A 23,227-nucleotide genomic window follows, 5' to 3' on the forward strand; every position below is an offset into this window, starting at 1 on the left:
ACTTCCATAGGATTGCAGCATAGTAGGTGTGTTTACACCAGCATCACCATGAATACTTGAGCAATGGTCCTGTAAGCCCTGACAGCTGCTGAGCCATCACCTCCAAGATGACTATCTTCAGTAAATTCTGGCCAGCACTGGATAAAGAGCCAGGCCTCCTCTCCCATTGAGTCTCCTTTGTTTTACAGATCTTGGCAAATTCAGTAACTAACCACTTGGCTGCTTGTTTTTTTTCCTCTTTCCCATTAAATTCTCATTCTTAGGTTTTAAATTCACCAATAAACAGTGAACTCAAGAAACCCTAGCCCAGGGGTGGGCAAACTTTTTGACTCGAGGGCCACAATGGGTTCTTAAACTGGACCGGAGGGCCGGAACAAAAGCATGGATGGAGTGTTTGTGTGAACTAATATAAATTCAAAGTAAACATCATTACATAAAAGGGTACGGTCTTTTTTTTTTAGTTTTATTCATTTCAAGCGGGCCGTAGTTTGCCCACGGCTGCCCTAGCCCCGCTCCTTGACCCCAGTAGCAGCTGAACTGCAGCCCGGTACCTGTGCTCTCTCTCTCCCCTTACCTTGACCTCGCTGTGTGCCCCTGGCATGCCTTGTAGCTCCAGGGCCTGTAAGCAAGAAACTCTTTTTTTTCTTTAAACTTTCTAATGGTTATCTCTGAAAGGTGTCTTGCAATCTTAACAAAACCCACAAGGGACAGTCTAGTTGTAACACTGGTTTAGAAAAGAGTGATACCTGGGAAGCTCACCAGGGCTCCAATGAATGCCCTAGGCATTTCTAGCTGATAACATTACTCTGAATAGTCTGTAATGCTCCTGCTACTTCCTCAACTTACAGCTACAAGGTCACTAGGCGTTGTAGTGACTTTTCAGCTCCAATGTAATTTTGTCGCCAACTCTTTCGAGTCGGGGACCCAAAATTGTGTTTCTTCTGCCGTGTGCTGCTCGCACCAATAGAATGAAACTGGTACAGCAGATCAGAAATCTTATTCTTTAGCCAAGGAATGGAGAAGGACGAGCTTACGCTTTAAAGACCCCCTTTTCCCGATTGTGGGAGTTAGGACAGTCCTAAAGCATATGGGGGGGGAGTTAGAGGGTCTCAGGGGCAGATATTTCTGAGAAAAAGGTGGAGATTTCTTGGATTTCCAAGGGACATGCATAGTTCCTAGACATGCTTGGAAACATGCATAGCCATACATTGCATGTCTCATTTAAATGTTAAGTCCCCACCCCTGGGCATGATTTTTATAATACACTAAGGAAGAAAAGTTTGTCAAAAGGTCCCTTAGAAAGGAATTTCAGGGACCATTTTGGATCTTTCCAGTGCAAACTGGTTTCTTAATTGTGGTCCTTGGGTTTCTTATTTTGAGGTTTAGCTAGCCTCCTTGGAATTTCTGTCTTCTCTTGACTATTTCAAACTGCTTGTGTCAAAGGATATATTGAGGAGAATAGAAGGAAGTTAATGGAAGTTTGAAGATTAAGAATGTGGTAACACAATTCTGTGACAATTTTATAGGACCACTTTCAAACATACAGTTCATTCTTGATCCAAATGACCTTATGCTGCACCCGAATTTAAACAGATAATTAAGCACAGGAGGAGATAGGACTTTGGAGAGAGATTGGGAGTGGCACGAACACCATGCAAAGTGTCCATGTTTCATTCTGGAGCAGCAGTGAACTACTGAAGGGCTTTAAAGGGTGACATGGCCAAAGTTGTGCTTCAAGTGTTTCTGAGGGTGATTGTTGAATAATTGGTTGATGGAGAGAATGCAGATAAGGCAGCTAGTTACTAGGTTGGTATTAGTTACTTAACAAATATCTACTCAATAACCATTGAATAGTTGGCACAGGTGCCACAACAATACATGAGACTTTACCCTTCCATTCAAAAATCTTATAGTCTATGAAGGTAAACAATCAAGTAAACAGGCATAAATTATAACATAAGTGTTCTGTGTGTACCCAGGTTGCTGTGAGTCCTGACCCCAGTGTGGAGTAGGGGCACAGATGACAGGTGATGTGGATCAGTCATGGTGGCTCCTGGGAGGAGGTATCATCTTAGCTGAGCCCTGAAGGTGATGGCAAAATACACCAGGGAGGCAGCAAGTGCAGAGTCTCAGAGGTGATATGATGCTCTTACTCTGAATTACAAATAATCTAGAATGGTGGAACAATAGGTTGTGGAGTACAGGGGTTGGAAAAGATGGAGATGCAGGAAAGGAATGTGGTTTTGGAAAGGGAAGTAGGAAGCAAGTGCAATAATCTGGGTAAAGGAACAAGGGCCTGATGGGGCAATGGAGATGAAAAAGAAAAAGACAGAACAAGAGTCCCCGCTGCAGCAGAACCCATTTAACTAAATATAGACTCATTCACCTGACAAAGTGGACTAAATCCCTCCTACCTGCCAGAGGCCTACTGAGATGGCTACGGACTATAGCTTCACTGCCTTCATCAAAGAACTTTCATTCTAATGTAAAGTTGTTTGGCCTTGACTCTGATATTACATGTTGTATTCTGTCAGCTGAGTTAGGTTGACCCTGCTCTGGAAGTCATGAAAAGGGAAAGATGCTGAAGGATCTTCTTCATCTGTTTAGTTTTGTATTGGGGTGACCAGGTAAATGGCAATGTCATTAGCTAGGTTATCTCTCTGCTCTCTCTCTCAACTGTATTCTGTGGCCCAGCAAGGAAAAAGGGAAGCTTGCAGAACTCGACATTTAAACTAAAGGATCAAAGTATCTACCATCTTCACAAGAAATACCTGAGTCAGAGATTAGGAAATGCACAATGCCTTGGAGGCAGTAAATGCTGGAGAAAATGTGGGGATTGTGAGGACAATGAGGCATGAATTAGCTTCTCATTAATTTTGTGAGCAACATACTTAATCTCTCGCTGCCTGTAATTTCTCACCTGTAAAATGAGGGGGAAATAGTAACTAGTTTATAATTTTGTTGTAGGGGTTAAATAAATTGATAGTTGTAAAGCATCAACACACATGCATTCCATATTGGAGGCACTCATCTGAAAGGTGGCACCAGGACAAGGAAATGAGAAAACTTTCTAGGCTTTCTTGACTTGTGGCATAGGTCCTAAGGGTGTAATAAGCACAAAATAGCACTCTATAATTGGGCTCTTAATTGCATATTCAGATACCTAGATTAAGTCTAATAAGCCTTCCCAAATGAACTACATCTTATTTGAGGATTAAACCACCTAAACCAAACATGGATTATGAAGCAGCTTTATTTGAGGAAATATTAATATTATAATCCTTTTTGATTGAAGCCCACTGTTAATGAGGCCAGAGTCAAGTCCTCACCTTCTTTCCTGGTCCTTCACCTATTTCATGTTCCAATGTCACTGAAGCCATCTCACCCTGAGGGGGGCTCTGGACAAGGCAGTTGGACACATACAGCTAGATGTTTCAAGCCTACTGGGATCACCACAAGAGACAATTTAGTGTGGCTGCCCAGTGGACCACCTGGCATCTGACAGCTGTTCATGCCTGCTGCTGGATATGTAGAGAAAAAAGAGAATCCGGGCAAATATTTATTTTACCTTATGCAACTAGCATTCAAGCTCTAAGAGGTAACACCTTTTCACCTTTTTCTAAAATACTCCACTCCTATTACTGAAAACTTAGTGATTAGTCTATAACATGCTGGATAAATACTTTGTTGAATGAATAGATGATGATGCTCGTGTTAAGAAGGGATTTCGTACTCTATATGTCACAGAGCAAGCACATGCCAATAGGCTGCCCAGGGAGAACCAAGAGCAGGCACACAAACAGCCAGAAAGACTTCAGGCGATGTTCTAGGTTCAGGTCAAATGTAGATGGAAGGACAGGGCAGGTGCCAATTCCACAGCAGGTTCTAAGGTCCAGAAGCCCAGTGGTGGGATATTCAGCCCCTGTGTCTGAGACTGTCCTCTCTCTGCCTGCTGGACAGACATGATAGTCATAGGCAGATGAGTCCAGCAGCCTTGACTCAGATGGGAGCACTGGGTAAAGATGATAGGACAGCCTCACATACAGAAAAGAAACTGGATCTCTGAGAAGTGGAGGCAAGGTGTTCGCAGTTCAGTCTGTCCCCTTCAGGGTGTTTACACTGATCTATCATGATGCTATGATGCCTGTGGTAGTGTGGGTGGAGGAAACCAGGTCCTATAATAGAGGTAAGGTTGAGCTGAGTATGTGCATGTGCGTGTGCGTGTGCGTGTGTGTATGTGTTGACCCTCTGATAATACTATGAAAGATGAGTATATGACACTGGCAGAAATAGGAAAAGGCTTAGATTTCCTAAGTATCAAGCAGGATTCGGGCCCTATGCCAAGACATTTATGCATGTTATCTCATCAATTTCCCATAGAAACACTCTTCTATGGATTAATAGCCCCATTTTACAAATGAGGAATCAGAGTTTCTGAGATCTTCCATATTTACCTGAAGTCACATTGTTCATTACTGGCAGGAACAGAATTGAAACTCGGGAAACTGAGGTGCAGGGTATTTGCATCACGTGATTAAGCATTCAGCTGAAATACACATTTCACCTGTCCTGGGCACCGGACACTCGGAGCATAACATGATTCTAGCCTTCAGCAGTGAAGGGCTCTCACCCACAGAAGCTACAGCAGGTGGATTGAGTCAGGCAGTGACTATATACAAGATCTTACTGCCCTCACTTGAATCCAGCACAGCTATCCCTGGAGAATTACTCAGACAGTATTTGAAATTGTATTTCAAATGGAGAAACTAACTGTCAAGTCTGTTCCCAGATCACTGCTTTGATTTCTTGATAACAAAGCAATTTGACTTCAAGCTCTCTTCCTCCCCAGTAAATGCCTTCCCAGCTCTCCCCACTCCTTCCTTTGACTGGATATCACCCTTGCACCCTTAAGCCAGCTCTCCAAGTTAACTAAACTTGTATAAACCTTTTCCATGGCTGGAGAATTTCCTCTTGCCACATAGCTTACAGCCCACTGGGCCTTCTCCTTTACACCAAAACAAATATGTGATCATGTCTTGCATCTTCTATTGTGTTAATGTTTATTCTCCAAGTAACACATGTAGCTAAACAATCTGTATATATAAAGAGCCAGGGTCTGCAACGTCCAAAATGACTGAAGGGACAACTGAACACCAGGCTGCGCATGCAGCAGGCTCAGGTGGGCGGGGAATGGTGACAGGCTGAACTGCTGACCTCTTGGAGAGAGAGAGAGAGAGAGAGAGAGAGAGAGAGAGAGAGAGAGAGAGAGAGAGAGAGAGAGGCGGGGCTGATCAGCAGCTGCACCAAGCTGCTGGCAAGGCCCAGAGAGAGAAGCAGGATCTGATCTGCAGTCTCTGTGGTAGCTGCTGATCAGCCCTTGCCTCTCTCTCTCTATGCCAGTGTCAAAGGCTCCGCCTCCTAGGCAGCCATTGGCTCCATGCAGTTCACCCAGATTTGGTTCTGATTGGTCAGTTTCTATGCCAGTCAGTGTCTCTGGGCCTACTCCAAGCCTGATCAGAGAGGCAGGGCTGATCAGCAGCCAACCCAGGCTGCTGGTGAGGCCTGGAGAGAGAGAGAGAGAGAGAGAGAGAGAGAGAGAGAGAGAGAGAGAGAGAGAGACACGTTTGCTGGCGAGGCCCAGAGAGAGAAGCAGGGTCTGATCCCCAGCCTCTGGTTTAGGCATGGGGCCTAAACTGGCAGTCAGACATCCCCCAAGGGGTCCCCGATTGGAGAGGGTGCAGGCTTGGCTGAGGAAACACCACCCCTGCCCTGTGCATAAATTTTGTGCACCGGGCCATTAGTGAAGTTAATAATCACCCAGAGACAAGCAGTGTCAGCATAGTGTGTATTCTCCCAAACATCTCCCCTGCTTACATATAATTCAGTATATTTTATTGTGCTTATCACAGTTGGTACTCTTGTCTGTGTGTCTGGGGTTTAGAGTCTCAGGTCACATTACTTGGGATAGTCCCACTTTCGTACTGTGTTTCCTTAGTTGCTCTAACTCAGTTCTGGTAGAGTAGAGGACAGGGGGGTACTCACTTAATTCTTTCTTAAATGTCACAATTTTTCCTCCTCTCAACTTCTTGCTCCAGAAAGCCACTAGCCAACACTCCTTTTAACATTCTTCACACCAAAAACCTGAATGATTTATTTTATTACTGTACTACGCAATGAACCAGTTATTCATTTTATTGCTAACAGTCTTATAGGGTGCTGCTCAGTAACCAGATCTCCTATAGGATCCAGATGGGTTTCTTGAGTACATGCTGCTTCTGGTGTGTGCTGTATGGTGGAGTGCACAGGAGTCCAAGGAACTTATATCTCCACCAATGGTAGTTCAGCTCAGAAACATTTATTGAGCACCTAATTCTAGAGGATCCCAGGCAGAATGTTTGCTGCTGGTGATACAATAATGAATCAAGAAGTCTTTATGTTCCCATGAGAAAAGCAGATACATACATGCTTTTAAAAAAGGGAGAAATTCTCAGGGCATCAGTCATGTGGGCATAGAAAAAGAACACTTAGCCAAACCTGGTTGGCCAGAGAAAGCATCTGGGAAGAAATCATACAGGAGTTAAGCTTTAAGGGGTGTGGCAACTGCCAGGTGAAAGGGAGTTGGAGGGATTATTAGAGGTAAGAAGGCATCAAGAACAAAGGGTAGGAGGGAATGTGTCTTTCTTTTTCAATATTGTATTCCTAGCACTTATAATGGCTGGCACAGAGTAGGTGCTTAACAAATTTATATATATTTTTTGTTTTGTTACAGTGTTTATTAACTATAGTCACCATGCTGTCCATTATATTCCTGTTACTTATTTTATAACTGGAATAAATTCTTGTCAAGTGCAAGAATTGGGAGGAGTCCAGTAGCTGGAGTGGTCAGGGCTCCAGTAGCTGAGTCCAGTAGCTGAGTGGAGAGAGCTTGAGAGAACCAGAAGGTTTTCAAGCACGGAGGATAGCATAATGAATCAAGAAGCGTGCTTTGTGGGATCAGGAGAACTGTGAGTTTGGAGCACAGTGTTAGGGGGTAATGGAAAAGTTGTAATTGTATGTTTTGAAGAGGTTGAAAGCAACATTTTTTAAAAAATGAGGCTCCACTTTCCCCCTTTAATTAGTTTTTAAAAAATATTTCCAGTCTTTTATAATCAAGTAAGAAAATCCAATGTTGCAATAAGATCATCACAGGTGATATTAAGTGACCACTCTGCTAAGTCCTTCCATGTATTATCTCACTTGAGAGTTTCAGACAGGAGATCCTTAGCATTGGTCAAGCAGCTACCGTGTGTCAGGAATACAGTCTCATTCAGTGTTCATACTTCTGTCAGGTAGATTCTGCCATCACCCATTCATAGCTTCAGTCAACTGAAGCTCAGAGATGCCCAGCAACTTGACAGATGTTTCTCAAGTGGCATTAGCAAGTGGAATTAGCAAGATTTGAGCCCATGCTTCTAATGCCAGGCTTCACACACACTTCACTACACTGGGCTGCCTCTTGGAGTCAGCTGGCTAGGTTGGTTTGAAAGGCAGCTTTGCCCTTTATTTAACATTTTGGAGACTCTCCCACCCTCTGGTTTTTTTTTTTTGTTTTTTTTTTCATTTGCAAATCAGAATAACAATACTGTCTTCCTCCAATTCTTGAATTACTTGAGACAATGCTTCTGAAAGCGTGTTGTACATGGTAATTAGCACCCTGAATGTGTGACATCTTATACAAAGTCATTTAACAATTCCACATGCATGATTTTCCTAGATCATAGGTCTGTGCTTCCATTCAGACTCCCTCAGAGAACTTAAGGGCTGTCTAATCAGACAATTACCAATCCGGTGTGACCCTGGCCTCCCCTGGGTCTTGGGCATAGCTCAGAGTTGCAGGAGAGAAAGCACTTCATCCCACACTGCATGTCCAGCATCTTCACATCTTCCGTTCACAGATGGAGGGCAGCACTGAGCTAGAGTAAGTTCCCTCACAATCATGTAAATCACCAGTTGTTCAAAAAGGATCTTAAGATCCATTAAATATTCATGCGCGCTTCCTTCTTGGCAGCGCCTCCTTTGTAGGTAATTGCAGAGGGTTTAAAATATCTGACGTTGCTTGGAAGCACACAGAGCTCTGTCAGCTGCGAGCAGGCAGCTGATTTGTAATTTAATTAACATCCTGGCTTGTCCTGTCTTCGTGGCAGAAAGCAGGAAAGCATTTCCTCCCCTTTGTGAGTTTTGTTTAAAAAAATCCAAATGGAACACCTGGCAGAGCTTTTCATCCCTCACATTGCTCCTGTGACTTACATCCTGCTCCAGTAGCCAAAAAAAATTCCTTTAAAAGAAATTTCTTTTTCTAGTATCCTTTGGGCCAGCTGTATTGCTGATGGTGGGTCTTTTTCGAAAGGGTAACTTCACTTGGGGAGATCTGTGTATCATCAGCGATCAGTGAGTTTTGACCCACGTCTATTAACTCTTTGAGTAATAAAGGGTTTTAAGGAGAGATGTGGCTACAGAGGACATTCTTTATTCAGCGAACACTGATGGAGAACCTGCAATGTTGCAGGCACCAGAGGGCAGCAGTGAGCCACGCAGGCAGGCTGCCTGACCCCTTCGAGGATTCAGTCCTATATGGGAGGAAAACATCAAGCGAGTGATCACAGGAATAAAGGCAAAATTAAACTGTGATGACTTTTATGATAAAATAAGTATAGGCTAGCCTAAATCCTGTGAGGCAGGGAGTGGTGTGGTGGGGGGAGGAGAACCAGGAAGTCTCCTTGAGGAAGCAGGTAGAAAATAATGTGTGGTCTGTCTTGTCCTTCATCCTCATGGCCCTCCTATCTCCTCCTCCCCCAGATTTGCAACATACTTGTGACTATTCTAGAAGACGGGATTGGGATGAAAGGGGAAAGAGAACCCCGCACCAACCAAAATATCGTTCAGAGAATGTATTTCAAATCAAAGAAATGAATATACATACTGGTCTGATCACTCTTTACCTTCTCTTTTCTCTCTCTTTAACCCGCATGTTCCTTCCCGGGAGGGAGCAGTGAGTGGCAAGAGGGGTCACAGGTCACAGATAGGCTGGATGTCCTGGGAAGAGGAGGGATCTGGAAAGGAGAGTGGCTGGCTGCATACTGCACACACCTCCAGGGAACAAAATCTCTCCAAAGAAATATCAATGTGTTTAATATTTCCTTCACAATGAGAGGGCGGCTGGCAGAGCCTGCATGAGATCACCCGATTGTGGACGTTCAGTTTATAGTCTTGAGAGGAAGGTTAAAACCCTTCCTTTTCACGCACTTCTTTTTTTGAGACTGCTTTCTTCACCCTTTCGCTGTTCTCTGTTTTCTGAGCTGCAGCCACTTCTTCCTTAGGGACTATTCCTCTTTGCAAGTCTATTATTTATTTAATTTTCTTCCTGACACCATGCTGCTCCTAAAATATGTCCTTCTTTTTTGCCAGCACACATGTTCAAATCTAAGGAGCTTCCTTCCAGCAGCAGTGATCGGTCAGCCGGGTCTGGTGGCCACACACTATTTGGCGCATGCTCTGCCCTGACCACTGGGGGTCGGGAGTGGGGTGATAGAAACAGGGCAGGGCCCCTGCCCTCAAGGAATTTAGATCACAGATAAGACTCAACACAGAGAGGGCTTTATGTCAGAAGCCTTGGGGTTTTGAGCATTTCCAAAATGTCTGGGTAGTTGTAAAAAGCTAATCACTCCTTAACTTTGTACCTGTTTCATAACATTGTCTTAAGTCTTAAATGGAGTCCTTTCTATAACACGCTTAGAAAAGCCTTCGTGAGAGACATACATCCCTAGAATGTCATCAGAGGGTCCTGATTCCATGTCTCCCAAGCAACACAAACAAGACCCTGTTTTCACCTTTTCTTTCTTCCTTTTTTTTTTAAAAAATTTCGATCTTTCTGAGGAGATTATTATATATGACATACCTATAGCTATGTGTATGGCCATGGATGTATTTCTGTGTGTACATGTATATAGTCATGTATTCTTCCATATGTACACACAAGTGTAGAGATATCTAAAGTACATAAAATGTCCTTACCTGTAAATAGCCAAAAGGTACTAACATGAATGATGAATTTTTTACATTTAAACAGTCATCAATCAATGTGAAGCCATGTTTAATGCTTGTATAATGTGGTGCAATAAAATTTAAAATAAAAATTTAAAAAATATATATTTTATTGACTTTTTACAGAGAGGAAGGGAGAAGGAGAGGGATAGAGAGTTAGAAACATTGATTCAGCTGCTTCCTGCACACTCCCTACTGAGGATATGCCCGCAACCAAGGTACATGCCCTTAACCGAAATCAAACCTGGGACCCTTCAGTCCGCAGGCTGATGCTCTATCCACTGAGCCGAACTGGTCAGGGCTTAAAATAAATTTTTTAGAAGCCTTCATGAGAGTGCTCACTGACAGGTATTCCAATGTTACCTGCCTCTCAAGAGCATGCAGACACGCACTGGCTCTCCCTGAGTTTTATTTCCCTTTAGAACAATGCCAACTCCTGCCGCAAGGGGGAAGCAGAGTTCTGTTCTTGTGCAGAAACAGAGACCCCCGGTTTTTCTTTATGAGGCCTTGACAGATTTGTGACTTGTCCCTCAGTTACCTTTCGCCATGCCAGTGGTGCTGCGCAGTGTCTTCTTCCACGCTGTGGACGGAGCAGATGTGTGGAGGCTCCTGTGTTTGAGTTCTGGGTAGCTCGGGATGTTTCCGACTCACACAGGCATTGGCAGAATGTGGTGAGCAGAATTAGACTTCCTAGGCTTTGCCCACCACCCAGGGGCCCTGTGGTGGAAGAGGAGTGTGAGAATGATTGCATAAAGGTTCAGCCGGGAGGCTTTTGGATCGGGTATGTCTTGTGATTGCTCAGATTCCTTAAGTTTAGTTCAGTTAAAGTCACATGCGTCAGTCTTTCACTATGTGTTAGTTATCAATGGGGCGCTGAAGAGTCAGGGATGAACAGTACTTCATTTCTGCTCATGAGGCACTCATGGTCTCCTAGGAGAGATAGGTCATTGCCGTTTAGACTTGTTATTCAAGGACAGAAATAGGTGCAGAACACTACGGGTGCATAAAGGATGGACATTCTTTCAACCTTAGCAGTCAGAGCATTTCCAAAATAGATGACACCTGACCCGATTCTCAAGGACCTACAAAAGTTGCCCTGAGGAAAGAGTTGGGGAGTGGGTGGTTAAGCTTCAGAAGGGGGAAGGGAATAAGATTCCAGAGGTCAGAGACACTATCAGTTAAGACAACTGAGGGACAAGAAGAGTACGTTGGTAGTCCCTGTCTTGAGCATTTCTTCCGCCTCACTCCCATTGGAGCCAAGAGAGGAAAATAATCTGTTCACAAAAGTTCTTTTGCTCTGGAGTCCCCTCCAATGGACCAAGCTGAGGAGAAGAAAAGAGGAAGGTACAGATTTCAAAAGAGAGGTCTTCCTCAAAGGGCCCTCCTTTCACAGGCAATGCTCACCCTGAAAGGTGCCCAGAATAACATCAGGACCGAACAGACAAGCCCTGGAAGGAGAGATGACTCAGAATTGCCCAGAACATTAGAGCCAATTCTTAAATCAGGGTGTGACCTCTGCAGAGGTGTTTCATCTTCCTTGTTAGATGACTCTTCAAGATTTCCTAAGAATTATATTTCTCGAGAAGAAAGTTGGTCTATCAAGATCTTTGATTGCCAGTTTAGAAGAATCTTTAAGTGCTCTAGCCCTAGAGTCAGACTAACATGTGTTTGAATCCCAGTTTGCCACTCACCAGGTATGTAATCTTAGGGGGGAAAATGCCCAACTATCCAAGCCTCAGATGAGGAGAATCCTAACACCAATCTGTTAGGTGTGATGACACATATAAAGCATTTAGCACAGTTCCTGACACAGTAGGTACAACTGCTATTTTTACTGGTTGATATTGGCATTAGTGTTAGGATTAGTGTTTCTTTTAATGTCACATTAGTGTTAATATTAGTATTAGTCTTAGCATTACAAGTAAAAAAAAAAATCATTTTTGGTTCAGCCAAAGTTAATCCTAGCAGAGATTCTACTATGCGATATCTGGGTTATTTCTTTGGAAGCTTCCATGTGTTATATATGGCACTTCTCACCAGTTCTTGTCTTCTTTTACTTAGTCATCACTCACAGAAAATGGGGAAAAAGGGAGGGGATATCGGATTGACGCCAGGGAGAGTCTGTTTAGGTCTCCTGGATAGTTCCCTGCTGTCTACAATAGGCTCTTTCAGGCTTGTCTACTGCCACACTCTACTCACATATCACATCCCAGGCAGCATCCAGATCTCTAGCAGGCTCACCCGAAGCAGACCTAGAATGAGGATTAGTGTGAGCATGATTTATGCAGGGCAGTTCCCAGGAGAAATGCTTACAGGAGTGAGGAAAACAGCCAGGAGTTCTCCAAGAATGTAGGTTCAGGTGCTGTGTAGCTTCAGGCTGATCCTGTCAGGTGCTTGGGAGTGGAATTCAAAGCCCAATGGTTTGTTTCACTTTGAGGTTTGGGAGTTTCGAGTTCCAGCTTAACTCCCAGTCCTCCTAAATGAGGAGGCTTCAATCCCAAGGGCAAGCTTCCTGAGAAGTGTGAAGTATATAGATGTGGGCCTTGAATGTGTGAAAGGGATTTCCAAGGATTTAGGTAGTGGTGGGGGGGTGGGGAGAACAATAGCATCTGCTACAATCCATTTCATGATCTCACTGTTCCTTTAGAACAGGGGTAGGGACCCTTTTCTCTGCCAAGGCCATTTGGATCTGTACAAAATAATCAACTTAACAATTAGCCTGCTATATTTGGTCAGACATCTAATTGCTTGACAGGGGCCAAACCAAATGATTTCATGGGCCTTATATGGCCCTCGGGCTAGATATACTCCACCCATGCTTTAAAACAGCATCCCCTCTTAACACCTATCTCCTCTGCACGTGTTGTTGCCTTTGCTTAGAGCAGTGGCTCTTAACCTTGGCTGCACATTAGAATCACCTGGGAATCTTTTTAAAATCCTGATTTTTGGGCCTCATCCTCCGAAAATTCTGTTTCTTTGTTACTAATGTTGTGGCCCCACCCCATTAGTAACAAAGAAACAGAATTTCCGGAGGATGAGGCCCAAAAATCAGGATTTTAAAAAGATTCCCAGGTAATTCTAATGTGCAGCCAAGGTGAAGAACCACTGGCTTAGAGTATCCCTTACCTTTTTTTTTATATTACCATTCTAGATCCTGTTTCAAATGGTAAACCATTTCTACTGCCACAGACTCAGTTTGTATTTATAGTCATTACCAGTATGTATTGTGACTTAGCTGCACATATGTATGACTCACTCAATAGAACTTCTTGTCTTCTTGAGGTCAAGAACTAGTTCTAATTCAGTCTATATTTTTAGCATATATTTCTGAAAGGAATGATGAGAGAGAGATATAATACTTAAAGATCTGATGTTCTTTAAGGTTGTGTCGAGCAAATAACATGGTTGTCTTTTTTTGCTTGAACTTGAAATCATAATGTTTTGCAATGAAAAGAGTTTGTATTTGGCAACCAAAATACCTTTGTAGCTTAAGCAGCTCATGCCTAGTTGATCCATTTGTTCAATTGTCATGTATAATTTTATTCAAAAAATACTTATTGAGCATATTTGCCAGCCACTTGGCTAAGGACTGGAGACATGAGGATAAACAAGACCTAAATGATCTCAGTTCTCACAAAATCTTATGATTCAATGATAAACAGACAAACAAAAACTATGCAACCATATAGCACTATAAAAGCAGTGATTGGGGGAGTATAGGGAGCTATGGAAACACCCACACAATCTAGGCTTGCAGTTCACAAAAGCTTTCCAGAAAAGGAATGTGAAAGCTGGGCCTAAAGGATCAATGAATGTTAAAATGAACAAATTTACTAATAAAATATTTATTGGTTTCTGTAGTCTAATTTGAGGCCCTATCAGTCTTTGAACTGGACCTTAGATTTATGGAAATAATTCTATATAATAAAAGTGTAATATGCTAATTAGACCAGACGTCCTTCTGGACATCCTTCTGGACAACCTTACAAAGAAAGCTAGGGCTGCGAGGGCCAAAGCAGAGGTGGCCGCCCCGGCAGTGGGGACCGAGCCCCTTGCATGAATTTCGTGCATCAGGCCTCTAGTTGAAAATAAGTTCTTTGTGACACCACATAAGTTCAACTAAGTTTATTATCTGTATTATGATAGTTTGTTTTTTGTTTTTTATCCAAATCAGTCAGTGAGATGTATACTTTTATGGATAATACCTTTCTCTAAATCAGCTGAATCCTACTACAGGAATCCTGGAGGAGCCACAGTAATCATTTGAACTTTGCAAAATTTTACTTATGGTACCCTTGGATATTTATGTTTCAGATTTTTATGCATGACATATATACATCTTTACATATGTTAACTCTTAAAAAGCTTAAAAAGTTCAACAAGCAACAAAAAATTGAATTACCATATGACCCAGCAATTTCACTTCTGGGTATCTATCCAAAAGAATTGAAAGAAAAAAAAAAAAAGAATTGAGTTCCAAAGAGATATTTGTATACCCAAGCCCATAGCAGCATTATTCGCATAACCAAGTGATAGAATCAACCAAACTGCCCATCTACAGATGAATGAGTAGACAAAATGTGGTATGTGCGTACAATGGAATATTACTTAGCCTTTGAAAAGAAGGAGATTCTAACACATGCTACAACATGGATAAAGCACAAGGATATTATGCCAAGTGAAATAAGCCAGCAATAAAAAGACAAATACTGTATGATTCCACTGATATAAGGTGCCTAGAGTAGTCATATTCATAGAAATAGTAAGTAGAACAGTAGTGGTTACCAAGGGCTGGGGGAGGAGAAAATGAGGAGTTTTTGTTTTATGGGGAGAGTTTTAGTTTTGCAAGGTGAAAAAGTTTTGGAGATTAGTTATATACCAGTGTGGATATACTTACTGTCACTAAGCTGTACACTTAAAAATGGTTAAGGTGGTAAATCTTATAATATGTAAATATTTATATATGTATATTATAATATGTAAATATTATAAATATATTATAAAATATAAATTTTATAATTACAATTTTTTTAAAAAGCTTTTAAAAATGAAAGTAATGATTTCTAATATTGACTCCATTAATCTGAGTTGGGTTGGTGAAATAAGAGTTCAAAAGTAATGAGGCTCACAGCTCATGTAGTGGTGTTGGGGGTTGGCTTGTGACAGGGTAAGGAAGCTTAAGTTCTGCCCTGTGGGTGGTGGGAGCCACTAAAGGGTTGTAAAGAGAAGGACTTTGTCAGTTTGTGACTCAGAAAGGCCCCTGGTGCAGGGTAGAGGCTAGATGGGCAAGGGGCAACCTCAGCAGCAGCCTAGCCAGCCCAGAGGCTGTTGGTGGCCAGCTTAGAACTGATGAGAATCTGAATGTGGGCAGATCAGTGGGTAGGTTAGTGGTGGTGGGGGATGAGGATGGAGTAGATTCAAGATAATAAATTAGACAGACGCAGTGATTTATTAAATTGGCAGATGGTGGGGGGTGAAAGAGAGGATGGAGTCAGAATGACTCCTACTTTTCTGGCTCGGATAACTGAATAGGTGGCAAAGCCTCCCTGAGAGAGAACTGAAGAGGGGGAGGAGATGTAGGGGGTAGATGGGCTGAAGGCCCAGACACTGTACCGGGCATATGCACGACATTCTCCCACTCCCAATGAACACATAACTGATCAAGAATGAATGTTAAACTAGATCCATGTTTCCGAGGCAGATTACCTTCCCACATTATTCATAGGGCTAAGAAAACAGACGGATGGTATTGTGCAGTGCATGGAAATGCTCTAACCTCATTCTGAAGTGTGCTCTCTCTCAAAGAGGTGTTAGCTACCAAATTGTCGATTCAGTTATCAGACATGGGCTTCATCACCTCATGGGAGTGGGGGGGGGGTTGATGATTGTAGAGAGAGATTTCAGATTTAAATCAACTGGACAGGGTTCCAGCTCTGATGCCCATTACTTAGGTAACACCAGACAAGTCTCTGAACCTCTCTGAGTGTCAGTTTTATCATAAGAAAAATGGAGCATCCTAGGTAAGAAGGATTGCAATGGAAGGAACAGATGAGAGCCCTTTGCAAACTATAGTCAACATATTGTGTGCTGTATTTTTTGTTTTGTTTTGAAATTAATATTAAGCCCTAACCGGTTGGCTCAGTGGATAAGAGCATCGGCATGCAGACTCAAGGGTCCCAGGTTCGATTCCGGTCAAGGGCATGTACCTTGGTTGCGGGCACATCCCCAGTAGGGAGTGTGCAGGAGGCAGCTGATCGATGTTTCTCTCTCATCCATGTTTCGAACTCTCTATCCCTCTCCCTTCCTCTCTGTAAAAACTCAATAAAATATATTTTTTTAAAAAAGAAATTAATATTAAGCTTAGAACATGTAGAAGGCCTCTTTGGGAAATACAAGTAATGATAATCAATTTCTGAATAAAAGTGGACAACAGATTGAATTGCCAACCCTTTTTGTTACTCAGATTATGAGTCAGACTGAGAGCTGATATCCAAAAAAGTCATATTTTCACCTAAAAAATTAAAGAAATGCAGGCATGATTTTGTAAGAAAACATGTTGTTGGCAACATGACATGATAAAAATAACTGTTGGTGATAATAATGGGGTACTGGGGTAAGGTTAGATATCACAGTTAAGCTTGAGACAATGTTATGACAGTATTTGGACCCCGGCCCATAATACCCCTGTATCATTCACAGAGAACAAAAGCAAAGCAAAGCGAACTAATATTTTACTAGCTGGGTTGTAAGTGGTACATAGAATTCTTAGGAGAAATGATTCCTGGTACTTAACATGCCCCACACTGTCTTTATGAAACAAGCTGACCCCTATCACCTGAAAAGAATAAGTGGGCCCATTAAGCTGTTTACTGCTTTGGATTAAACCAGTGGTTCTCCACCTTGGCTGCACATTAGAATCACCTGGGAATCTTTTTAAAATCCTGATTTCTGGGCCTCATCCTCCGGAAATTCTGTTTCTTTGTTATGGGGTGGGGCCACAACATTAGGAACAAAGAAACAGAATTTCCAGAGGGTGAGGCCCAGAAGCAGGAGTTTAAAAAGATTCCCAGGTGATTCTAATGTGCAGCCAAGGTTGAGAACCCCTGTATTAAACAGTTCTTAACAAGCACATCCTCTACCTACAAGCCACCTGTGTTAGCCCGTGCCTCTCAGCACCCTTCTATAGCCCACACGTGGAGATATTACATTGTCAGGCAAAAGCAATTCATCAGTTTTGGTCGATTTTGACGGCTGGTTCGCTTTTGCTTGCACTTGACCTGGTGTATGGTGACCACCAAAAGAGCCTGCAGCAACGCCCGTTTGGGGATGTCAATGACAGGTACACTGTGTCCTGCAGCTGCAGTTAGAATGTGACGTTCAGGACTGTACCCTTTGCGAACACTAATGCTGTTTTTCTTTCTTGCCTTTCCACCTAGAAGTATCGATACCAAGATGAGGATGGTCCACATGATCATTCCTTACCTCGACTGACCCACGAAGTGAGAGGCCCTGAGCTCGTGCACGTGTCAGAAAAGAACCTGTCGCAGATAGAAAATGTCCATGGCTACGTCTTGCAGTCCCACATCTCTCCTCTGAAGGTCAGTCTGGTTGGGCTGAGAGCTGGTGGCTGTGGTGGGTCTGCCTTGCTAAGGGCGATGTTTGTGGGCCTGATAAAATGAGGCTTTTAAACAAACACAACAGCGGATGGTGGTTGCTGAGTGGTTGCTTTCTGTGGCTTGGAGGCTTTACACGGAAATCCTGACACAGGGCGGTTCCTGCGATTGTGGGAAGGTCTGGAAAATCTGTTTAGGTGCTGAGAATGGGCTAGGGACAGCCCGGGTGAATAATTGAAAGGGGAATGAAGCGAACCTCAGGTTTAAGAAGCCCAGGACTACATCAAGGTTTTGTTCAAATTGTCTTTTCCCATCTCTCTTCCTGGTCTCAGACAAAATGATGGGAATAGGTAGAACATGAAAACACCTTAGTGTCATACTTTTCCAACACTTTCTACCTTTTAATTTAATTTTAAGCAATTTCTTGATTAAACAGTATTTTGACAAGGAGAGAAAATGAAATGAGGGTAAGGATTTTCTGTGCTCTTTGGTTGCAAATTACTCCGTCTTCGCAGATGCAATGGGATTGTATGCTTTGAGTAAAAGCTTATGTGTTGATTAAAGTTAAAGAAAAATTTAATAGAGTCAATGATGTAATAGAAGAGAACTGAAATGAAAAACAAAACCACAAAACTACCTGGTAACCTAGGTTATCGGTAAAGAAAGTTTTATTTCATTAGCCAGAACATTCATTTTAGCAGTGCTTCTCTATGGTTGTTTTGCAATAAAAAATATAGCCATAAGGTGGCCTTGATGCTTTCTGGAATCTTATACTTTCTGAAATATCAAAGAAAGGATAAATTATGTTTAATATAGCTCCAAAATTTGGTACATTTTAAGTAACCTAGAATCCTAAAAATGTACTATCAAATAAACTAGCTCTAGCTACCATCAATTAATTAAAATAGGTTAATTCTAAACTTTCAGTATATGTAATATGTAAAAATAAGTAAATGTTATGCCTCTGGAAATCCTTGTTCAGTTCTTCCCCGAGTTTCTTTGGAAAGCATTGAATGGCTGGTGGGAATGAGTATGTTTAACCTGGAGAAGAAAAAGTTAAGGGGATTTACCTTTTAGACCTCAAGGGCTGTCATAAGGAAAATACAGCATTGGTGTCACCCAGAGGGTAGAGGCAGAGCCACTGGGCATAAGTAACAGAAATGTTCATTTGTGATCATCATAAGACCATAAATCCTGACAGTGAGAGCTACTCCCCAAAGTGCTGGCATTCCCTGTCCCTGACATCGTTCAGGCCTGGATGATGACCTGACAATGGTGGTGAGGAGAGGACGCCTTCTTCAGCAGGAGGATGTTTAAAACTGTCCCTAAGGTTCAGCCTGATTCTAGGAGTCAGTGATTCTATTCTGTGGTCAAATACCCTTCTTCTTTAATGATTCTTCCATTTTTTTTTTTTTTTATAAACGAATTCTTATCCTTATTCTGTGTGCTGACCAGTATAAATTGAGAAGTGGCAGAGCTGGGAGATGGACAGCAATGAGAGTACTACAATTTCAGTTCACTTTTTTTTTCTAACTTGTTGAAAGAATCCCTGTAAGGACTTCCATGGAGCTTCCCTTGTTATTTTCCTCCCAACATGAACTTTCTTCCCCTTCTTTGCACTTCCTTTTTAATCACCTCTATAGCATGTCTCCTAAAGGCTGCAAGCTGCGTGGGATAATCAAGGCTGGTCTAAAGCTAGCCTGGTTACAGTAAAAAAAAAAAAAAAAAAAAAAAAAAAAGGAAACAACCAAAAAACATGATAGGATCTTCATTTTGTATATTATGTCTTCAGCATATATATGATACTATAATTATCTAACCATCTATAGTTTGGGTGATTGCACAATGTATTATGCTACTTAATGCCTCGTTTGGAAAATGTATATTAGAGCTGAAGGCAAAGGTTGCTTTTTCTGAAGGTTAGATCAGATCTCAGATACAAAAGGAGATTTCCTATTTTACCTTTATCCCTTGCCTTCCAGGGATCTGAGTTGTGGCTTCAACTTCAGTGACTTCTCTTAGCTTACTAAGGTTTTCAATTTCTCCCTTCTATCTTATTCCTTATTCTGTTCTTGAAAAATAAAATATTGGTTTCTGTGGTTTTCATGGTGATGTTTTTATTGAATGGACCTCACCTATGAATAATAAATCCCTGATATGAAACATTAAGGTTAGAATAGGTTTTTCCCTCCTTTTGGGAACCACCAGCTCAGTGGTGTGAGGCCCAAGATATTGTGAAGAGGATGGGAAGGTAAGTTCACCCAGGACTTCTGCACCCAGGCTGTGAGGTACCTATCAGGAATCCAGGACTTTTCCCTCATGACTGGCTAGAGGTGTTGTTTATGCTGAACAAGATATACTTTTAGATTGCCTTAATGAAGAATCTGTGCACCTTTCTTCTATTAGCAATAATGTGAGGGATAAAAACACAACACTTGGAGATGTAGAGCTGGCCAATTTTCTGGTGTAAATACCCCCATCGTGACTGATTTTAGGCTACCGACCTGAAGCCCCTGGATGTATTTAGGAAGAGGGACACACGAGGCTCTCACCAGCCTGCAGGAGCACAGTACCGCACACCAGCCTCAAGCGCAGGTATTTTTATAGCAACAGGACCCATTTCCTAATCAAATTGCTAAGGGGCTATGATACTATCCCAGTTCCAGTGCTTGGAAAACCTGCCATGATTGAAATCTAATGTGTTATTTTCTCATAAAGGAAGCCTGTTAGAGTCGGAGGAATGCTAAGGAGGTACAGTTCTCCATTAGAGCTGGCATATCGTCAACCTCTTTGCTGCTTCCCTCTGTCTGGTGCTCTTGGGTCAAGTACTAAAAGGGGGGAAGAGTGAGGAGGCAAAACACACTGTTGGGAACTGCCCCTGAATCCTCATTAGCAGACACTGTAGCTCTCTAGTCTAAATCAGGGATTGGCGCGTGGCGCACCTCAACAAGAGTGTGAGATGGCTGGCTAACCGTTTAAATGTCCTAGTGAGCAGACCTCCGGGTCATTAGCTGAGGAATCCCACTGTCGCAGGTTGCACAACTGTTTCTTCCATCCTGTGTACCCCTTGAAGCCTGGGTTCTAAGATCATCTGCGTCTGGCCTGCGCCCGCTGCCTGGCTGATAGATGGGCTTGCCTGGCTTGTTTTCCTCCCAGTGGCTCCGCCAGTGTGAAGTATGGGGTTGGAAAGAGAAATGCAATTTAGCAGGCAATGCGAGGGAATTTGTTTCCTTGCCTCCAGGCGGGAATGCTTTCTCTTCAGATGCTATCTGGACTCTTCCACAAGAGAAATTGGCCTATGCTAGTATATGAAGCAAGAGAATTTTTCTTTTTCGGTTTAGGTCAATCAATTAATATTAATTGAGTGCCTCCCATGTGCATCGTAATAAGTGATGGGGAAACAAAGGGCAGTAAAATATGATTTTAAATATATATATATATATCAAATTTGTGCACTGGTAGGGCCCCTCGCAGCTGCCAGCTGCCAACTCCCTCCCTTCCCCTGGCCAGCCCTGCCCCCTGGTGGAACTCCCAGATGAGCTCCTGGTCAAAGGGACAATTTGCATACTATGCTTTTATTATATAGGATATATCACTCTTCTAGGGCACCCGAGTTCTAATTATTCATTACTTACTCTTACTCTACAACAGGAATTCGAATTCCTCAAGCTTAGATACAATGAGACCCCAAGCATCTGAGAGTATTCTCTAAAAGGGAGGGGAGAAGGAGGAGAGAGAAAGGGAGAGGGAGAGGGAGAGGGAGAGGGAGAGAAAGAAGGACAGGCTGACTTATTTTTAAGAATCTGGACATTAGAATACCTGGGTTTTAATCTTTGCCCTTTCATTTAGTAGCTGTATGACCTTGATCAAATTAATCCCTCTGCCTCAGGTTCTGCATCTATAAAATAGAGGTAATAATAATACTTTATCTCATAGGGTTTCTGTGCAAATTAAATGCTCTAATACATGTACACTACTTAGAAACGGCCTGGCACATAGTAAGCACTCACCGATGTTGTTTATTTTTATTTATTATCATCAGCCAGCTACCATGCCAAATACCTTAAAATCACTTATTTACCTCATTTTATCGCTAAAATATATTACACCTGGTTTTAAAATTAAATAGTTCCCACTTGGCTGGTGTTGCTCAGTGGTTGAGTGTTGACCTTTGAACCAGGAGGTCATGTTTTGATTCCAGATTCCCAGTCAGGGCACATGCCTGGGTTGTGGGCTAGATCCCCAGCGTGGGTCATGCAGGAGGCAGCCGATCAATGATTCTCATAATTGATGTTTCTAGCTCTCTCTCCCTCTCCCTTCCTCTCTGAAGTCAATAAAAATATATTTAAAAATTAAATAAATTCAATAGTTCCCTTCAACCACATAACTAGTAAATAGGATTCCAATATTTTTAACTAAGGCCTCTCTGAATCCAAAGCCTGTATCCCTTATCACACCTGTGCTGTATCACTTTTCTAAATTGGTCTGCTATTTTTAAAGAGATCTAAAATTTAAATTTTTATTCATTGTTTCCATGTGTGTGAAAGTTGAAGCTCCTTTTCTCCTTGGAACCTTATTCTGTAAAATTAAACAAATATAAAATACAAGGGGATATCTAAGAAATTTAGTTTTCTAAATAAGAACCATGATAAGCGGTGATAGATGGAAATGAAATACTATGAGAAAATAGAAAGTGTTTTCCTGTTTTGGTTCTATCTTTAATGCCCCCAGTAGAAAACTCCCCATGGACTATGTTCCACTCCCATGACAAAAACTAGTATTTTGGGACTAGTTTCCTTTTAAAAAAAAAAAAAAATCCTTTGAGAATGTAAGAATTTGTTCCTGAGCAAGAGAGACGCACTTTGTTTTGAGCAATGAAGGATTTTTCACATTGAGATACACTCCTCACACTAGGTTCCTGTGTCATTAAAAACCCCAGCTGAGCCAGGCTGGCATGGCTCAGTGGCTGAGTGTCAACCTATGAACCAGCATGTTGTGGTTTGGTTCCTGGTCAAGGCACATGCCTGGGTTGCAGGATTGATCTCCAGTGTGGGGCTTGCAGGAGGCAGCTGATCAATGATTCTTTAACATCGTTGATGTCTCTCTCTCTCTCTTTTTTTTTTTTTTTCCCTTCCTCGCTGAAAAAACAAAAGCAACAAAGAAACACAGCTGAGTCCAATGCACAACACCCTCACGTTTCTCCTTCCAAGGACCCAACAAGATCTAGTTCTGTAATTTCTACTTGGTTGTTTATCCTTTTAAAAAGTGTTTGTTCCAGATTGCTTAATGTCGTATCTTTTCATTTTCAGAAATAATGTAAAAATTACTCATTGAACCATCAATCAATATAGGAGTCACACTACTCTTTATGCTATTTCATGTTACCATGAAATTGTTAGACCAGAAACCTAAGTGGTTGTTTGAATTCTACTTTTATTCATAACCATCAGTTTTGTTTTATTTTAGTAACTTTGCTATCAGTATTACCATTATTGTGTGAATACCCTCAGGTGAGGGTTTATGTTGATTTTGTC

General features: G+C 42.1%; 1 protein-coding gene across 6 annotated transcripts in view; it reads left to right on the forward strand.

Moving 5' to 3' along the window:
* The window catches only part of DLG2 (discs large MAGUK scaffold protein 2), a 1,392,511-nt gene that overhangs the window by 378,406 nt on the left and 990,878 nt on the right, over window positions 1-23,227 (forward strand). For 5 of the 6 annotated variants that reach the window (XR_004970363.1, XM_036324800.1, XM_036324794.1 and 2 more), the window contains exon 2: window positions 17,517-17,678. Coding sequence is in view for 5 of the 6 variants with exons in the window: in XM_036324800.1 (XP_036180693.1) it covers window positions 17,517-17,678 (162 nt within the window). In the remaining variant the exon portion in view is untranslated. The remainder of the gene's footprint in view (window positions 1-17,516; window positions 17,679-23,227) is intronic. The other variant, XM_036324806.1, reaches the window with a different exon arrangement.

The sequence above is a fragment of the Myotis myotis genome, unplaced genomic scaffold (genome assembly GCF_014108235.1).
Source record: "Myotis myotis isolate mMyoMyo1 unplaced genomic scaffold, mMyoMyo1.p scaffold_m19_p_10, whole genome shotgun sequence".
Classification (NCBI taxonomy): domain Eukaryota; kingdom Metazoa; phylum Chordata; class Mammalia; order Chiroptera; family Vespertilionidae; genus Myotis; species Myotis myotis.